The 19114-nt window shown below is 41.7% G+C and overlaps 1 protein-coding gene across 4 annotated transcripts in view; it reads left to right on the top strand.

The window, feature by feature from the left end:
• Window positions 1-19114, top strand: part of KDM6A (lysine demethylase 6A) — a 127041-nt gene that overhangs the window by 41382 nt on the left and 66545 nt on the right. For all 4 annotated transcript variants that reach the window (XM_075853915.1, XM_075853914.1, XM_075853913.1 and 1 more), the window contains exon 3: window positions 5636-5744. In XM_075853915.1, coding sequence (XP_075710030.1) covers window positions 5636-5744 — 109 coding nt within the window. The remainder of the gene's footprint in view (window positions 1-5635; window positions 5745-19114) is intronic.

Raw genomic sequence — 19114 nt, 5'->3', positions numbered from 1 at the left:
CAATAAAACCCCATAATGCGGTCTTCAAAAGGTGCCACACGTGTATCATTTTTATTTTATTAAATATGTTTTTAATTGCAATTATTTTGTTAAAGGAGCTTTTACCTCCATTATGCTGTCCTTACTGGGGGCAGCATGAAATAGTGACACACGCTAATTTCAGCGTTCTGTCACATATATTTTAATTTCAAGCTGCCTTGAAGTACTTACATGATATTCTCTACAGTGCACCGCTTGAGATGAGTCTGGCGTTATTCATGAGCTGCCATTTCTCGCTGTGCCCAGTAGGGCTACATGCACACGTTGTTAATTTTGATGTGGGAAAATCCGCGTCAAAATCATCGATTAAATGCAGGTAAAAATCCGCACTAAATATTTAGTATCTTTAAAAGCGTTTGTAGGCGCAGATTTTACATTTTGATGCGGAAACAAGTGCGGATTTTATGCTGTGCCTTTTGGGGCATTTTTTTTTTTTTAAATTTAAGCTGGTCAGGTACAATTCTGAGACGGAAATGCAAGATAAGTTGACAAGCTGCATTTTTAAAAAATCTGTATGTAATATGTATTGTGTGCATATGGCCTAATAGGGAGAAATCTGTCATTCGGTGGCGGCTGGGGGAGTATCAACTCATGAATACGCCAGGACTTGTCTCCATCAGCGGGCTGTAAAGATTAACCTGTAAGTTCTACAAAATGTCTTTACATTGACATATAAGTGACAGAACGCTGAAATCAGCGTGTCTGTCACTACTTTATTCTGCACCCAGTGAGGGCAGCATAACGGAGGTGACAGGATCCTTTCAACCTACAAACACAAGAAAACCTAATTGAGAGAGTCTGTCATCTAAGCATGGAATACCTGCAAGTACTAATAAAACAATCGGGTAAGGAGAATCCCTCCTGATGTTGCAGAAAGCTTTTCATAACATTATCTGTATGTAACTGAGCAATACCTGCTGATTCCCATGGACTAAAGCCGTCCAAAATAGAAAGTGAATTCTATCCTGATGACTGGGATAGGAGAGCCTGCCTATAGTATCCTAAGAACCCGGAGTACTGAAGCTGCTCCATAAGGAAATCTAGTGGTTCTGGGCAGCCAAACCTCCATCCTCCTTTCCAAATGGTTTTTCTTTCCTCTAAATGAGTTTCCTAAATAGACTGGAATTCATAGAAATAAGGGGTAGCCAAACAGAGGTGTTATGAATAATCTATAACAATTGGGACATTAAAATAATTTTACGAAGTTCGGCCTCCTTAAAATAGTGTCTGTTTACACCTTGTAATTTTGTTATAAAAAAAAATTGTAGCAAATTTTTGGAGATTTTTTACGTTTGTAGAGACTTGAATACCAAGATACTTAGAGGCTCTGTCTAGTTTAGTAATGCCCTATCTCCTAGCTAATCTAATAGGCGCTGTCACACTGATAATTCCAGTGATAACCATGTCCCAAAATGTTTATTTTAAAAGTTAAGAGCTTTTTTTCTAATATGTAAATGAGCCTTTATTAGACAACTGGATGGTAACTGCAGCGATTCTCCTGAGGTGGCGCTACCTCACAGCCTCTGACGCTGTCTCCTATCAGCATCAAGCTGCTTCACACAGTGTGAGAGACTGAGGCTGGAGGGAAGGGGGATCACTTCAAACAGACGTATCTCGGGCTGTGGACCACCTAGAGCAGCGGTACTGGTGGCATATGAAAGATGACATTCTAATCTTTCATATAACACCAGGATTTCAGCTGTGACACAACCGGATAGACACCAGTTGAATACACAGGAATGGAAGCTGTATACTATATGATCACGATGTGTTGCTGGGCAGGGAAGGGGGAGAAGCTGTATGCTGATTGGACAGCGCCATACAGAAAACATTACACCGCCCAGAGTGAAAAGAGTCACCTCCTATTTGGTTATTAGAGCCAAATTAGCATATTTAGAAAAAATGCTCATAACTTTTAAAATAATAAACGTTTATTTTTTTATTAAAACAAATCACACTAGTGATTAGCAGCAAAGCGCCTGTTAGATTAGTGAGGAGATAGGCAATTAATAAACTAGTGAAGGAGCCACTTTAAATTCGCTCGCTGCTACCAGCAGGGTGTGTTAAACCAGAGACTTCTGAGAGACAACCTGTCTACGGGCATAAAAACCAACTCATAATAGGTAATTCAGAAGCCTGAGTAGTTTCCAAAGTCACTAATGGGAGTTACAGCATGAAGTAGGAAGTTTTCGGTGTCACCAAGATCAGCATAGCATATAATGTAATTTTTTCCATTTAATGAGCCATAGGATATACCAGCAATATTTGGGGACATCCGTACCAGTACCACTAATGGTTCAATGGCTAAAGCAAATAGGGGAGGTGACAGAGGGCAGCCTTTCTGTGTCCCAAACTAAATACCTCAGATAGGGTACCATTAGCTCTGATGCTTGCCTTAGGCCCCCTGCACACATCCGTAATCACAGTCCGTGATTACGGGCACCGACGGCCATGGATAATCGCCTGCATTTGCGAGCTATGCTCCCATTATAAATTATAGGCGCATGGTCCTTAAAATAAAAAAAAATAGGACATGTCCTACTTTTTGCAGATGTTTTCTACGGAAAGGTGTCAGTGGGCAATAAAAATGAATGGATCGCCAATTACGGATCCGTAATTGCGGATCAAAATTACGGTCGTGTGCATGGGGCCTTAGGGACTGAATATAAAAGCTGTGCCCAAGACAAAGGTCGCTCCGAACCCTATTCTTAGCATGACAAGCCATAGCTACTAACATTGAAAACTTTTGTGAAAGTACAGCACGTCCTCCAACCGTTTCAGGTCGAATTAGTAAATTGAGAAGTAAGCATCTGAGATCAATAGCGGTCATCTTAGCTGCCATGTAGCCCACTTGCTTTTCATGAACTTGCTTGGTAATTAACCTTGTAAGTCTCTGCTGGAGAAGGTTTTAGCACAATTTAACACCAGTTGTCAACAAAGAATTGATTCAGTAAAAAAAAAAAAAAAAAATGGTCTTTGCCTGACAGATCCACCAATACGTCCTCATTCATGGAACAAGGTAGAGTTATGGCACTAAGGGAATCCTGGAAAACTTGTAGAAAATTATGTAGACAGATATCTTTGTTCTTTATAAATTTCAATTGGCCGGTTATCTACTCCAGGGGGGTCATTATTTCGAAAAGTACTTAGAGCTCTTTTTAATTCTTGATAGTGATGGGGCCATCATGGATTTTTGCTCATTAGTCGGCAGTGTTGTCTTCGCCAAGCAGATCGAGCAAAGATCGCTTTAAAAGGTTGGAAGTCCTGCATTCTAGGAGCCATAATGTTTACATTTTTCCGTGCTAATGGCTTTCCCGTGTAAGAGCTGGTTTTTGGTTGGATGAGTTGTATTGTTAATGACAACTTTTGGGGGTACATGTAAATTAACTTTTATTAACCTTTTTTTGGGAGGAATGAAAAAAAACAAAAACATTAGCAATTCTGCCATTCTATTTTGCATCTTAAATTTCTGCCGTTTACTGTGTGGTGTAAATAACATAATAACTTTATTCTGCTGGTCATTATGATTATGGTGATAGCAAATGTATCATGGTTTTTTTTTCTTTTTCCCTACTTTTCACAATAACACTTTAAAAAAAAAAGTATTTTCTTTTGCGACACTATATTCTAAGAGTCGTAACTTTTTTTTTTTCCATTGATCTAGCTCTATGAGGACTTATTTTTTTGTGGCACAACACTTCCAGCATTGCTTTTTTTTATGGCGTTCACTGTGTGGGTTAAACAATAGTTTTATAGTCCGGGTTTTTATGGATGCAGCGATTCCAATTTTCTGTAGCTGTTTAAACTTTTGTAAATATTTTTTCCCACAAAAATGAAAAAGGGAACAAGTGTAGAACTGACAGGCATTCTATTAAGACCTTGTCTCTAACAAAGCCTAATAGGCATACATTGTTGGCAGGCCTGGGGGCCTTTGTTAGGCCCCCGGCTGCCATGGAAAACATTGGCACCCCGTGATCGCGTCGTATGGGTGACAGGAAGCCCCCTCCCTCTGAAATCACTTAGAGGCTACGGTTACTATTGAACTGGGTGAGGTAACTCTGATCCTGAACATTCGAGCCGGAGCCCGTCTATCTTTACAAAGCCCGACACCCACTTTAGCCAAACAGGCCACCTGTTGCGGACAATGAAAAGGCGGCGCTGTGGCATAAGTACCGTTGTTACTGCCGTAAGTTACCTAGATGTGAGAGATTACAGGTGGATCCTGCGTGTCCGAGACATGCAGGATCCGCTGACACTAAAGCAATGAGTCCCGCGGACCTGACGGGAACAGGACTTAGCGCTACATACAGCTGCTCTGTATAGAGAACACAGAACAGTTGTGTCCAAAAAAAGTAAAACAAATTTTTAATAGACTAATTAAAAAGTTACACCAAACACACTGACCTGTTTATTAAAAAAATAAAAAAATTAAAAAAAAAAGCCCATCAAAGGTTTACATAGCCTTTAAGGGTTTAAAGAAAGTAAAGATCGCATGCCTCTTATTTGTTTCTCCCAAGACACTTAAATTCCACTATACAACAGCCATTTGAACTGAAAAACATATTAAAGGTGTAATTCTGTAATAATTATGCATTGTTCACATGTATAGACTATCAATAGGAAATATACTTTTTATCCATGTAGTACAGTATTGAAATAACGAAAATACAAACCTATACAAAATTTTTTTTAACAGACCCCCCCCCCCCCCCCCCACACTATCCTCCCCCTATCCCCTAAACTATGGTGACCTATAAAAACAAAAACAAAAAAACGTTGGCACCAGAAATATCAGAGAGCTGAGCAGAAAGTAAAAAAAAATAAACATCTATATCCCAGTTGACTGCTCCATAAGTTTACTGCATTCGCTGTCACCCCATTAAAAATAATGTAACCGTATAAAGAATGATCTTAATATACGAAAAAAAAAAACCTCTTCCGGTTTCTTAGACAATAATGTACACAATAAAAAAATAAACTTAAGTGGAATTTCTGCGTCTGTAAAAGTTAGAACAATTAAAATATATCACTATGTATCCCACACGGAGAACGCTATAAAAAAACAAAAACAGAATTTCTGTTTTTTGGTCACCTTGTCTGCAAAAAATTAAATACAATGATCAAAAAGTCTTATGTACTCCAAAATGGTACCAATAGAAAACTACAGCTCGCCCTTCCAAAATGAAGCCCTCACTTCTCCATCGATGGAAAAATAAAACGAGAAAGAGGCACGGCTAAGAGGAATTGTAAAATGTGGCAAATTTATTTAAATGGGTGCAACATTTTTTGATAGAAACTATGTGCTGTTTTGGCGCGGTTGTATGAACAGAGAGAATACTTTTCTTTGTGGTTTCGAACTTGTTGCTATCACTTGGTCACTGGATTGTAACGGCATATTCTGAAATTAGATCATGTACCACTCTATCTCGTGTATGACCAGCATTACTTTCTGCTCTTATTTGGCATTTGTTTTCTGTTATGTGGAGCCCTGGTGGCACGTAAACCCGGAAGTGTGTAAATCTCCTGATCTAAACTGCAGAGATGTAGTATTGTGTGTGAAAGTTCATTTCAAAACATTTTATCTCTTTTATTTTAGGCTGTCCGTTGCTATGAAGCGCTAATCCTAAAATCTGAGGGAAAAGTAGAGTCCGATTTCTTCTGTCAGTTAGGCCATTTCAACCTATTGTTGGAAGACTATCCAAAAGGTAAGAATATAAAGAAGTATTTATCTGTATTTCACATGCCCACTGTGATGGGTCCATTACTGTTATTTATTTCTGTGTTGTACATGTTTATGCTAATCTTTTAAGGCACACACCCATTAGAGTACTGCTGAAAGTCTCCGTTATATCGAAGAACACCAAGTTTTTCTCCAGTTCCTTTATTGAAAACCCACTTTCTGGGTGTTAGGGCTTATTCAGACGAACGTATAATAGGTCTGTGCAACGCGCGTGATTTTCACGCGCCTCGCACGGACCTATGTTAGTCTATGGGGCCGTGCAGACTGTCCGTGAGTTTCACGCAGCGTGTGTCCGCTGCGTAAAACTCACGACATGTCCTATATTTGTGCGTTGTTTGCGGATCACGCACCCATTGAAGTCAATGGAATCGTGAAAATCACGCGCTGCACACGGAAGCACTTCCATGTGACGCGCGTGATTCGCGCAACAGCAGTAAAAAGTATGAATTAAAACAGAGTTTACAAACAGAGTGTCAATGATGGCGGATGCGCGAAAATCACGCATCATACGCGGCTGACCCACAGAGCTGTTAAGTACCTTTTGTGCACGCAAAACGCAGCATTTTTTTCCCCACGCTAAACGCACCCGCTCCTGTAAATCCGGCCTTACTGTTGACTTCTTGTTAGCAGGATGTACAGATAAGTTTGAGTATATCTCCTGAACGTATACCCAATGTTTAGTTGTGTGTGTGACATTCCTTCAAATTTTGGGTTAGGCCCGGTTCACACTGAGCTTTTTGGTGCTGATTTTGATGCGGAAACAGAGTTGAAATAAATGCCAAAAAACTGCTAAAACCGGCCTCGCATTGATTTAGATGTGAGACGTTTTTTTTTACCCAAATGAATTTTAGCCGATCGTGGGGTAAAAAAGCGACGTGTCGTTTCTTGCCGCGGTTTTGCGTCCCTTTTTTCCCATTAAAATCAATTGAAGGCAGAAAGTGTTCTTCGCTGCGTTATTTTGCCCACAGTTCTCAATGGCCTTGGGCGAAAAGCGAAGTAGGAAACTGCAGGCAGGTCCAAATCTGCCTCAATGCCTGAAGAAATTTCGACGCAGATTTTTTCGGCCTGCAAAATACTCCCGTGTGAATAGGGCCTTACAATGAGAAATGGAAGCTTATGCGAATATCTTTTGTTTATAGCAGATGTAGACTGCATGTAAGATGCTAGTTCTTGATTATCATGGAATATATATGTATGTATGTCTGTCTATATGTGTTCTTCTCAATGAATTAGAATATCATCAAAAATTTATTTATTTCAGTAATTAAATTCAAAAAGTGAAACTCCTATTATATCGATTTATTACCCACAGATCTATTTCCAGCATATTTTTCTTTTAACCCCTTCCCAACATCCGCCGTATATATACGGCGCACGCCGGGTGAGGGAATATGGAGCGGGCTCATGGGCTGAGTCCGCTCCATAGAGCGAGTGTGTCGGCTGTGTGTTACAGCCGACATTTCCGGGTTACGAGCGGGATCGCGCTTTAGCGCGATCCCGCTTGTTTAACCCGTTAAATACCGCGTTCAATAGAGATTGCGGCATTTAAATTACTAAAAACAGGGGGGAGTCCCCCTGTAACCTCTCAACGGACCCCCCGCGGCGAGATCAGGGGGAGCCGTTGGTTCACACGGCTGCCTGGGGGTCTGACGAAGTCCCCCAGGTCCGCCATCTTGGTACACTTATGAAGCTCTGCCTCCGGCAGGGCTTCATAGGAGACTGTCAGAATCACGATATACTGCAATACATTAGTATTGCAGTATATCGTGCAAGCGATCTAACGATCGCTGGTTGAAGTCCCCTAGGGCGACTAATAAAAAATTAAAAAATGAGTTAAATAAAGTTGTTTGTTTGTGTAAAAAAAAATAAAAAATTTAAAGTTCAAAAACCCCCCCTTTTCCCATTTTCCCCCTAGAGCATAGTAAAAAATTAAATAAATAAACATAATTGGTATCGCCGCATCCGTAAAAGTCTGAACTATCACAATATATCATTATTTAACCCGCACGGTGAACGCCGTAAAAAAAAATTGTGAACGCCAGAATCTCTATTTTTTTGGTCACCTCATCTCCCACAAAAAATGAAATAAAAAGTGATCAAACCATCACATTTACACCAAAATGGTATTATTAAAAACTACAGCTAATCCCGCAAAAAAATAAGCCCTCATACAACTTAATAGACGGAAAAATAAAGAAGTTACGGCTCTCGGAATTTGGCGAAACAAAATAAATTTTCTTTTTTACACTTAGGTTTTTACTTGTAAAAGTAGTAAAATATAGAAAAAACTACACATATTTGGTATCGGCGTAATCGTATTGACCCATAGAATAAAATTAACATGTTTTAATTGTACAGTGAATTCCGTAAAAATGGCGCGCAAAAAACCATGGCGAATCGCTTTTTTTCTTCATTTTCTACCCCACAAATAATTTTTTCCCCGTTTCCTAGTACATTATACAGCAAAATAAATGGTGCTACGAAAAACTACAACTTGTCCCGCAAAAATCAAGCCCTCATAGTACTATATAGACGGAAAAATAAAGGCGATATGGCCTTTGGAAGGTGGGGAGGGAAAAATGAAAATCTGAAAAAGGGCTGCGGCGTAAAAGGGTTAATGTTGATGATTATGGCTAACCGTTAATGAAAAACCAAAATTGAGTCTCAGAAAATTAGAATATTGGGTAAAAGTTTAATATCTAATCAGCTAATAAACGCAAAACACCTGCAAAGGTTTCCAAAGCCTTTAACCCCTTCCCGACATTTGTCGTATGGATATGTCATGGAAAGCCAGTGCTTCCCGCATTTTGCCGTATCCGTAGGACAAATGGATGGCACAGCTCAAAAGCTGAGTCTGTGCTACCATCCCCGTATGTCAGCTGCATGTTACAGCTGACACCCTGGGGTAATGGCGAGGACCGAAGTTTGCTCCAATCCCCTCCATTAACCCCTTAAATGCAGCGGTAAAAAGCAATCGCTGTTTTTAAGTAGTCTGCAGCCCAACGGCACCCCAGCAATAAAATTGTCAGGGTGCCGGCTGCAAAGGCGACGGGAGGCCTAACACTAAAAGGCTTCCGTGGCCGCCGGCAAGATGGCAACGTCTCAGGAGCTGAGCCGGCGTCATCAGTGGTGGATGTTAACTGTATGTTACAGCTGCCATCCACCTGTAATGGCAGGAGCCGGAGCTAGCCCCGATTCCTACCATTAACCCCTTAGATCGGCAGCCCTGCCGTGCAATCGCAGGGCTTACAACTGCTGCTATGGCAACAAGAGGCCTAACAATGGCCTCCTGCTCTGCCATTACGGAAGCCGATTAGGCCCCGCCTGGAGGTGAAGCCCAATCGGCTTGTCAGTGAATGACTGACAGATCTAATACATTGCACTACATAGATAGAAATGTATTAGAAAAAAAATCTGGCAGTTGGACTACAAAAAAGTGAAGAATATAATAATAAAAAAAAACTAACTATGCCAGAATTGCTGTTTTTTTGGTCACCTTGCCTCCCAAAAAATAAAATAAAAAGTGATAAAGTCGCGTGTACCCCAAAATGGTACCGATAATAACTACAGCACGTCTCGCAAAAAAACAGCCCACATGCCACTACGTCTATGTAGAAAAACAATTGGTCAAGGCTCCAATATGTCAGGAAATAAAAAATATGCAGTTGTGCAGATCAGAGGGGAACATTTCTCCGGCTTTGAGGTGCTTTATCAATGCCCTAAAATTAGGGAACCTGGAAGCGTAGGGCTTAAACATATCTGCTGTAAGTGAGGGTGCCCGTATTCTACCAGGACAATGCTTTCCCAACCAAATTCCCCAAACTGCAAAAGTGCGGAGTGTGGACCAAAAGGGGGATAAGAAAGGACATTTATCAGTGTGACACCGGCCTGCGCAGAAAGGATTGCTTCACAGCGTAACACACATCTATGGATTATTTTATTGTTTACCCCATTATTATACCACCTGACTATGCCCCTGATGTACTCTGCCCAGCTTACGTGTACCCCCACATTCTAAACTGAAATACCAGTAAAACTCAGAACAGAACAACTACCAAGCAAAATCCACGCTCCAGGAGCCAAATGGCGCTTCCTCTCTTCTGAACCCTAAGTGTGCCCAATCAGCTGTTAACCTCTACATATATGGCATCGCCATACCCGGTAGAACCCTTTTAACAATTTTTGGGGTGTCTCTCTCCAGTGGCACAAGTTGGGCATGACATATTTGCCACTGAAATGGCATATCTAGGGAAAAATTAAAAATTTTACTTTGCACCATCCACAGCGCAATCAATTATGGAAAAGACCTGAGTGAAATGCTCACTACACCCCTTAATAAATGCCTTGAGGGGTTTTAGTTTCCAAAATGGGGTCTCTTCTCAGTGGTTTATTTTATTATTTCACATCAGAGACTCTGCAATTGTGAGCCAATACGTTGTAAGTCGCCAAATTAGGCCTCCATTTCGCATGGTACTCTTCACTCATGAGCCCTGTCAAATGTCCAGGCAAAAGATTAGGGCCACGTGTAGGGTGATTCTAAAACCGGGGAACACTGCATAATAATTATAGATCTGTCTTGTTATGGTGGCACAAGCTGGGCACCACATATTGGCATATCTATGGAAAAATCAAATTTTCACTCTGCAACATCGAGTGCACACTTATTTCTGCAATACACTTGTGGGGTTAACATGCTCACTACACCCCTAAGTGAATACCTTGAGGGGTGTAGTTTCCAAAATGGGGTCACTTCTGGGGGGTTTCCACTGTTTTGGTCCCACAGGGGCTTTGCAAATGCGACATAGTGCACAGAATCCAATCCAGCTAAATTTGCACTCCAAAAGCCAAATTGCGCTCCTACCCTTCTGAGCCCTACCGTGTGCCCAAACAGCAGTTTATGACCACATATAGGTTATTGCTGTACTCAGGAGAAATTGCTTTACAAATGTTGGGGTTCTTTTTTTCCTTTATTTGTTGAGAAAAATACAAATTTTGAGCTAAAGCTACGTCTTTTTGAAGAAAAAGGATTGTTTTTGTTTTCACTGCCCAATTCTAATCTATGAAACCCCTGTGGGGATCAAAATGCTCACTATACCCCTAGATGAATTCTTCAAGGGCTGTAGTTTTCTAAATGCAGTCACTTTTTGGTCATTTTTACTGTTTTGGTCCCTCATGGTCTTTGCAAATGCAACATGGCCTCCGCAATCCATTCCTGCCAAATTTGAGCTCCAAAAGCCAAATGGCGCTCTTTCACTTCTAAGCCCTGCCGTGTGTCCAAGTAGCCGTTTATGACCACATGTGGGGTATTATTTTATTCTGGAGAAATTGCTTTACAAATGTTGTGGAGCTTTTTCTCCTTTAGTCCTTGTGGAAAATGAGAAAACATTAGCTAAACCTACATTTTCTTTGAAAAAATGTAGATTTTAATTTTCACGGCCTACTTCCAAGAATTTCTGCAATAAACCTGTGGGGTCAAAATGCTCACTATACCCCAAGATAATTTTTTTTGTGGTGTATAGTTGCCCAAATGGGGTCACTTTTGGGGAATTTCCACGGTTTTGGCACTGCACGAGCCCTTAAAACCTGACATGGAGCCTAAAATATATTCTAATAAATAGGAGGCCCCAAAATCTACTGAGGCCTGTGCTTCAGTCCAGTAGCGCACTAGGGCCACATGTGGGATATTTCCTAAATCTGCAGAACCTTGGTAACAAATATTGAGTTGCATTTCTCTGTTAAAACTTTGTGTTACAAAAAAATGGATTCAAAATGAATTTCTGCAACAACAAAAAATTAAATTTGTAGCTTTCACCTCCAACTTGCTTTAATTCCTGTGAAATGTCTAAAGGGTTAAAAACATAAATGCTGTTTTGAATACTTTGAGGGGTGCAGTTTTTAAAATGGGTTGACTTTTTGGGGGTTTCTAATATATAAGGCCCTCAAAGCCACTTTACAATTGAACTGGCCCCTGTAAAAATAGCCTTTTGAAATTTTCTTGAAAATGTGAGAAATTGCTGCTAAAGTTCTAAGCCTTGTAACGTCTTAGAAAAATAAAAGGACATTCAAAATACGATTCAAACATAAAGTAGACATGTGGGAGATGTTAATTCGCAACTGTCTTGTGTGGTATTACTATATGTCTTACAAGCAGATACATGTCAATTTAGAAAAATGCAAATTTTTTTTAATTTTCGCTAAATTTTGGTGTTGGTCACTGGTAACATTTGCTCAATACAATCCGTATTTAATTGTGAACAAGTCCAATGTGTCACGAGAAAACAATCTCAGAATCTCTTGGATAGGTAAAAGCATTCCGGAGTTATTACCACATAAAGTGACACATGTCAGATTTGAAAAAGGAGGCTCTGTCAGGAAGGTCAAAAGTGGCCAAAGTGGGAAGGTCTGTTGCTCAGTGTCCAAAGTCCTGTTTTCAGATGAAAGTAAATTTTGCATTTCATTTGGAAATCTCGGTCCCAGAGTCTGGAGGAAGAGTGGAGAGGCATCAATCCAAGTGTGTTGCGGTCCAGTGTGAAGTTTCCACAGTTAGTGAAGGTTTGGGGAGCCATGTCATCTGCTGATGTTGGTCCACTGTGTTATATCAAGTCCAGAGTCAGCGCAGCGTCTAGCAGGACATTTCCCAGCACTTCTTGCTTCCCTCTGCTGACAAGCTTTATGGAGATGCTGATTTCATTTTCCAGAAGGACTTGGCACCTGCCCACCCTGCCAAAAGTACCAATACCTGGTGTAATAACCACAGTATCACTGCGCTTGATTGGCCAGCAAACTTGCCTGACCTAAACCCCATAGAGAATCTATAGGGTATTGTCAAGAGGAAGATGAGACACCAGGCCCAACAATGCAGACGAGCTGAAGGCCACTATCCAAGCAACCTGGGCTTCCATAACACCTCAGCAGTGACACAGGCTGATCGCCTCCATGCCACGCCGCATTGATGCAGTAATTCATGTAAAAGGAGCCACGACCAAGTTTTGAGTGCATATACTGTACATACTTTTCAGTAGGCCAACATTTCGATATTAAAATAATTTTTGAAATTGGGCTTATTTAATATTCAAATTTTCTGAGAGACTAAATTTTGGGTTTTCATTAAGGGTATGTGCACACGAGAACTGTCTTTTACGTCTGAAAAGACAGACTGTTTTCAGGAGAAAACAGCTGCGTCGTTTCAGACGTAAATGCTCCTCGTATTATGCGAGGCGTCTTTGACGCCCGTAATCTTGAGCTGCTCTTCATTGAATGTAATGAAGAACGGCTCAAATTACGTTGCAAAGAAGTGTCCTGCACTTCTTTGCCGAGGCAGTCAATTTACGCGTCGTCGTTTGACAGCTGTCAAACGACGACACGTAAATGACAGGTTGTCTGCACAGTACGTCGGCAAACCCATTCAAATGAATGGGCAGATGTTTGCCGACGTATTGTAGCCCTATTTTCAGATGTAAAACGAGGCATAATACGCCTCGTTTACGTCTGAAAATAGGTCGTGTGAACCCAGCCTTACTGTTACCATAATCATCAACGTTAAAAGAAAAAAATGCTGGAAATAGATCACTGTGTGTACATGAGTTTCACTTTTTGATCTAATTAATTGAGAAGGACTAGTATGTCCTTGTGTATGTGTGTATGTATATATATATGTATATATATATATATGTGTGTATATATATGTGTGTGTATGTGTGATATATAGATGTATGTATATATATATTTTTTCTGCTGTATTTACAATTTGCATTGGAGAATGTTTTCAGTTGTGTTTAGTTTCTCTTTGCTCCAGGTTTTGTTGCACTATATACTCTGCAGTACCTGAAGAACCAAAGTGCCATTGTTCTAGTATATAAAGTATGGTTTATGTAGTTTGACTTGAAGCATTCTGAAAATGTTCCCTCTAGGGTAAAGAACCCAGGGAGCTGCATTTACGTGGCCGCGATGGCACCCTTTTTTGGCTCGGCTGTCAAGTCACTAGTTAATTGCGCGTTGTTGCAGGTAAAACGGCTGTTTGCTGCAAAATCGCGTGGCCTATCATGAATCCACCCTTAATGGCTGAATGAATTTGCAGGTAAACGGCCATTACGTAGTAACTTGACAGCCGCGCCAAACAGCATGTCGGCATAGCTGTCGAATGCATCGTGGCCGCGTCATTGGCGATCCGTCAGGTCTGATCCTAAAGGCTTTGTACCCAATGAGGAAGATATGTAGGGATCTCAACCCCTATCCACTGTGTCTTCACGATTGGACACTTTTCGCCATAAGGACCGATTTGACTTATTCTCTTATATCAAGGGGTTTTCCCACTAAGCAAGGATTGGTGAGGATCACCTATTACACAATATATGTCATGTCAGAGAGACCACATGGTGTACACCACCAATTTGAGCTGAGTTGGATCAGGGAAAAGGAAAGGGGAAAAGGATGTGGTCTGTGAAAAAATTAATAATTAACTTTTATTAAGTATGCATTAAGAAAAATGATTAAAAGGTCCAATGGTGCAATTTGGTATGTGTGAGTGACCCCTCAATTCACATACCCTTGGCCAAAAATTAAATGATGAGGTAATATATAATATTGCTGTCCGTTGTTCCGTTAGTAGTACTAGATGATTAAACTGCAGCTGCCACAGATTACATGAAAATGAATGAAACTGTAAATTAGTAGTTCTACCGATCACTCTGTCTTAAATTGGACCGGCTGTATAGCCTGGGTTAGAGTATTGACTGTTACACTATATAATACTAAGTGCAGCTGGGCCAGTGGCGATGTGCCCTGTAATGAGAAGAGGTATGATAATAAGCAAGGTGAAGCCTTGCAAGCCTCTTACCCCTGCGTTAGTGTTGGTATGGTGGTGTGAACAGTAATGAACTGCACCCTCACGCTGGTGTCCCTGAGGATCAGAGCAGCAGCGTTGGGAACGGTCGTACTATACAGTGAGAACACTCTCAGCTGTCAGCTGAGAGGCAAAGTGAGAACGGCCGTAAGCAATAGTAGCTGTGCTCAGCTATAAGCCGAGAAGCAGTGTGTGCGGCAGGGTTGCTGTCAGTACCCGCAGGTGAACTGAGTCACCAACGGGAGCCGGCGATAGGCCAGACAGGATGAATCACCCAGCTGATAGACTCAGCAGGGCGCACTGCAGTCACAAGCACGGACAACCAGCAAGCAGCTGGCAGCCGTGATTGAAGGAGGATCGTGGAGCAAATAGTGGAACTTGGACAGCTAGTGCCAAGTAGTGCACCATAGGATTATTAAAATTGTTGCTGAGCACCCGACGCGCGTTTCGCCAGAATTCTGGCTTCTTCTAGGGGTCCCCTAGAAGAAGCCAGAATTCTGGCGAAACGCGCGTCGGGTGCTCAGCAACAATTTTAATAATCCTATGGTGCACTACTTGGCACTAGCTGTCCAAGTTCCACTATTTGCTCCACGATCCTCCTTCAATCACGGCTGCCAGCTGCTTGCTGGTTGTCCGTGCTTGTGACTGCAGTGCGCCCTGCTGAGTCTATCAGCTGGGTGATTCATCCTGTCTGGCCTATCGCCGGCTCCCGTTGGTGACTCAGTTCACCTGCGGGTACTGACAGCAACCCTGCCGCACACACTGCTTCTCGGCTTATAGCTGAGCACAGCTACTATTGCTTACGGCCGTTCTCACTTTGCCTCTCAGCTGACAGCTGAGAGTGTTCTCACTGTATAGTACGACCGTTCCCAACGCTGCTGCTCTGATCCTCAGGGACACCAGCGTGAGGGTGCAGTTCATTACTGTTCACACCACCATACCAACACTAACGCAGGGGTAAGAGGCTTGCAAGGCTTCACCTTGCTTATTATCATACCTCTTCTCATTACAGGGCACATCGCCACTGGCCCAGCTGCACTTAGTATTATATAGTGTAACAGTCAATACTCTAACCCAGGCTATACAGCCGGTCCAATTTAAGACAGAGTGATCGGTAGAACTACTAATTTACAGTTTCATTCATTTTCATGTAATCTGTGGCAGCTGCAGTTTAATCATCTAGTACTACTAACGGAACAACGGACAGCAATATTATATATTACCTCATCATTTAATTTTTGGCCAAGGGTATGTGAATTGAGGGGTCACTCACACATACCAAATTGCACCATTGGACCTTTTAATCATTTTTCTTAATGCATACTTAATAAAAGTTAATTATTAATTTTTTCACAGACCACATCCTTTTCCCCTTTTCTTTTCCCACTAAGCACACTTATTACCTATCTACAGCATAGGTGATAAATGTATGATGGCTGGGAGCCCCACCACTGGAGCTCCCATGATCACTAGAACAGGGGTTAATCCCCTGTTCCTCTTCGCTGCACTCGTGCGCTGCAACTCCATGCTGTGTTTATGGTGCTGATGAAAAAAGCCGAGTACTGCTGAACTGCTATATGTGATAAATGTTCAAAGTGGGGAAAACCCTTTTAAGACTGTATGGAATAGTGTAGTAGACTGTGCTATTCCACACAAAGGAATCCTGTAATGAAATGTACGCCAAGGTATATGTTTTTTCACAATGGGGTCCTATGAACAGCGTATGCCTATACATTGACATATGTCGGAGCCCTCCATCAAATATTTGACTTGTATACTTCTGTAGTAAATGGGAGTAGCAATCTTCCTGCAGATGGCAGAAATAATTGTGCTTTGGATTTTGCTGCAGAACCCGCCAAGCGAAATCCGGCGTGTGAACATGGCCCGATAAAGAGACGTGCATTTGTGTGTCTATCACATGACCAGGAGAGATTCTTATCCCCTGGAAATAAACCTTGAACTTTCCATAGTGAATGACCACAAGCAGGGATCTTGACAACGGTGATGAATTAATACAGATAGTTTGTATGTTGCTTAAACCATAGACCCCTTTCAATTTTGAAGTACAATGGTCTCCAACCTGTGGCTCTCCAGCTGGTGTGAAACTAACATTCCCAGTATGCCTTGCGGCTGTCAGTTGGAGTTTTGCAACAGCTGGAGAGCCACGGGCTCGAGGCCACTGTAAGTTATATTCCTCCTTCAATTAGGACCTGTAAAATAGAGACGTGCGCAGGTCCTTCAAACAACACTAGGGAGTTAACCTGTAAGAGCAGTTTATAAAATGAAGAGGTAGACGAGCTGCAAATTTACCCTTCTGCAAACTAGCGCCCTAGGGTTTATTCACACGCGTGGTCATATCGTTTTTTTTTTGCAAAAACAAATCATGACTTTAGCGCACTGTGTGAATAGACCCTTAGGGTTTGCACACACTTAACAGATTTGTTGCGGATTTTGCACAGAGTAGCGGGAGAAAAAAAAACAAGATTTTCTGCGATGGTCACGTGGGTCAAAGCGTCATCCAAAGAAGCCGGCTGCACAGACTGGGGAGGAGGGGGACGTGTTTCTTCAGGAGACATGGGGAGAGGAGTATGTTTTGTTTTTTAAATCCCCCTTTCTGCAGCGGCAAATCTGGCTGAAAATCCATGCAGTCATTTTCTGCATGGACATTTTTCATAGCGTGTACATGAGATGTGTTAAAATCTCATCCACTTTGCTTCAACTGTAATAGCTATTTTGAAGAAATCAAGCTGCTCTGAGTTTTTATCGGTTTTTTTTTTCTCACCACAATCTATTACGTTTTTTTATTTGGTTTTGGTAAAAAAAAAAAATATTTTCAGATGCATTTTTAATCGCACCTCATCTGCAATGTCTGAATACGCCCCCTAGAATCACACTTTTGTCCTATGCAAGTTTTAGGCACATTACATTTAGGCCCCATGCACACGAATGTGCTTTTGCGGCCACCATTCCCCCTGAAAATCCATGGGAGAATTGCAGCCCCATTCATTCCTATGGGGCCATGCACATGACCATGGTTTCCACGGTCCGTGAATGGCCCAGGAGCCCGGACCGCAGAAAGAACGGGCAAGCCTTATTACGGCCGTGCTCTGCAGTCCAGGCTCATAGCAAATAAAGTCTGCGGCCATGTGCACGGTCCGCGATTTGTGGGTGACTCTCCGCCCCCGGCCGACCCGAAAATCACGGCCATGCACATGGCTACGGTCGTGTGCATGAGGCCAAAGTGTTTATCATGATTGATAAGAAAGCTGCTCATCACAAGTGGAGTAAATTCTCAATAAGAAACTTAAGAAACTATTGCAGGCATGATTTACAGAGCAATTCATAAAACGATGCCCTTGTTCAAAGTTCCTGCATTGTTCTCTGTTTATTTCTTATAATTACAATGAGTTTCTTAACCCTTTCCCGTCGCAGCCATTTTTCGGATTTTCACTTTCATTTTTTCCTCCCCACCGTCCAAATTTCATAACGTTTTCATTTTTCCATCAATATTGCTGTATGAGGCACCATTATTGTACCACAATTATATGGCACCATTTATGGTAATATAATTTAGTGGGAAACTGGGGAAAAAATATTTGTGGAGTGGAATAGGAAAAAAACAGCAATTCCTCAATCTTTTGGGGGCGTTTTGGTTTTATGGCATTCACCGTGCGTTGAAAACGGCATGTTAACTTTATTATACGGGTCAATACGATTACGGCGGTTACATTTGTATCGGTTTTTTTTTGTTTTTCCTACCTTTTCAAGGATAAAACTGTTAAAAATAAATTTTGCATTTTGTCGCCATATTCTGAGAGCCGTAACTTTTTAATTTTTCCGTCGATTGAGCGGTATGAGTGCTTATTTTCTGCGGAGTGAGCTGTAGTTTTTATTTGTACCAAATTGGGTAAATGAGACTTTTGCGGTCGCAATTCCCCAGGGTGACGTCACTCTCTACTTTGGCCTCTTTGTTGATCTTGAATTATTTTCCGGGTATCCGACACGTCACTTGTGACGTGGTGTATATCGGCTTGTTCTGTTCTGTTGTAACGCACAACAGCAGGGACCGTGAGAACAGCAGTGACAGCGCATGCGCGTTACGGGCTGTGAAGCAAAACAGCCCATACACGCCACGTCACAAGTGATGTGTCGTATACCCGGCAAAGAATTGAAGATCAACACAGCGGCCAGAGCCAGTGCAGAGAGTGACGTCACCCATCAAGTACCCCACGGCAGGATCTGGAAACGGGGCCACTTTGGAAAATGTAAGTATATTACAAATGTACTTACATTTATAAATTACAAGCATTAACACAGTCCTTAAATATCGGACAACCCCTTTAAGCCCTGTTCACATGGAATTTTTTGCAGGCATAAATAAAATCTGCCTCATTGAAGCTAATGCAAGGACCGCGTGCAAAAACCTCAGTGGAAACCGTTCAAACTAGCGAACAAGGGTATTTTCTGCCTCCCATTGATTTTAATGAGCGGTC

This window comes from Rhinoderma darwinii, chromosome 2 (genome assembly GCF_050947455.1).
Source record: "Rhinoderma darwinii isolate aRhiDar2 chromosome 2, aRhiDar2.hap1, whole genome shotgun sequence".
Lineage (NCBI taxonomy): Eukaryota > Metazoa > Chordata > Amphibia > Anura > Rhinodermatidae > Rhinoderma > Rhinoderma darwinii.
Note: the sequence above shows the minus strand (reverse complement) of the source record. Positions and strands in the feature narration are given on the sequence as shown.